Source organism: Antrostomus carolinensis, unplaced genomic scaffold (genome assembly GCF_000700745.2).
Source record: "Antrostomus carolinensis isolate BGI_N321 unplaced genomic scaffold, ASM70074v2 scaffold28490, whole genome shotgun sequence".
NCBI classification, from domain to species: Eukaryota; Metazoa; Chordata; class Aves; order Caprimulgiformes; family Caprimulgidae; genus Antrostomus; species Antrostomus carolinensis.
Genome location: NW_010286911.1, coordinates 6,592 through 6,862, shown reverse-complemented (window position 1 = coordinate 6,862; position 271 = coordinate 6,592). Strand labels below are relative to the sequence as shown.

Sequence of the window (271 nt, the reverse complement as noted above, 5' to 3'; positions counted from 1 at the left end):
CGGCCGCGACTGCTCCATCCAGCGCCGGCACCAGAAGATCATCGAGGAGGCACCCACCACCATCGCCGCTCCCTCTGTCATCGAGGTGATGGAGCAGGTGGGTGGCCCTGGTCTTTGGGCAGCATGGGGTGCTAGTGAGAAATTGGTCTGTTCCTTGCTGGGTTTATTGTGGGTTTTGGCACCTGAGGCTCGTAAGGAAGGGAGGGACCCCCCGAGCTGAGTGGGGACCCCCAGCCCTGCTTGTCCCCTTGGATCTGTGCAAGGCCACTGC

The 271-nt window shown here is 62.4% G+C and overlaps 1 protein-coding gene across 1 annotated transcript in view; it reads left to right on the top strand.

The window, feature by feature from the left end:
• The window catches only part of LOC104532544 (acetyl-CoA carboxylase 2-like), a gene marked incomplete at its 3' end in the record, with an annotated part of 9,823 nt that overhangs the window by 2,991 nt on the left and 6,561 nt on the right, over positions 1-271 (top strand). Inside the window, 1 exon segment of the mRNA XM_029087397.1 lies at positions 1-97. This exon segment is cut by the window's left edge and continues 45 nt beyond it. Coding sequence (XP_028943230.1) covers positions 1-97 — 97 coding nt within the window.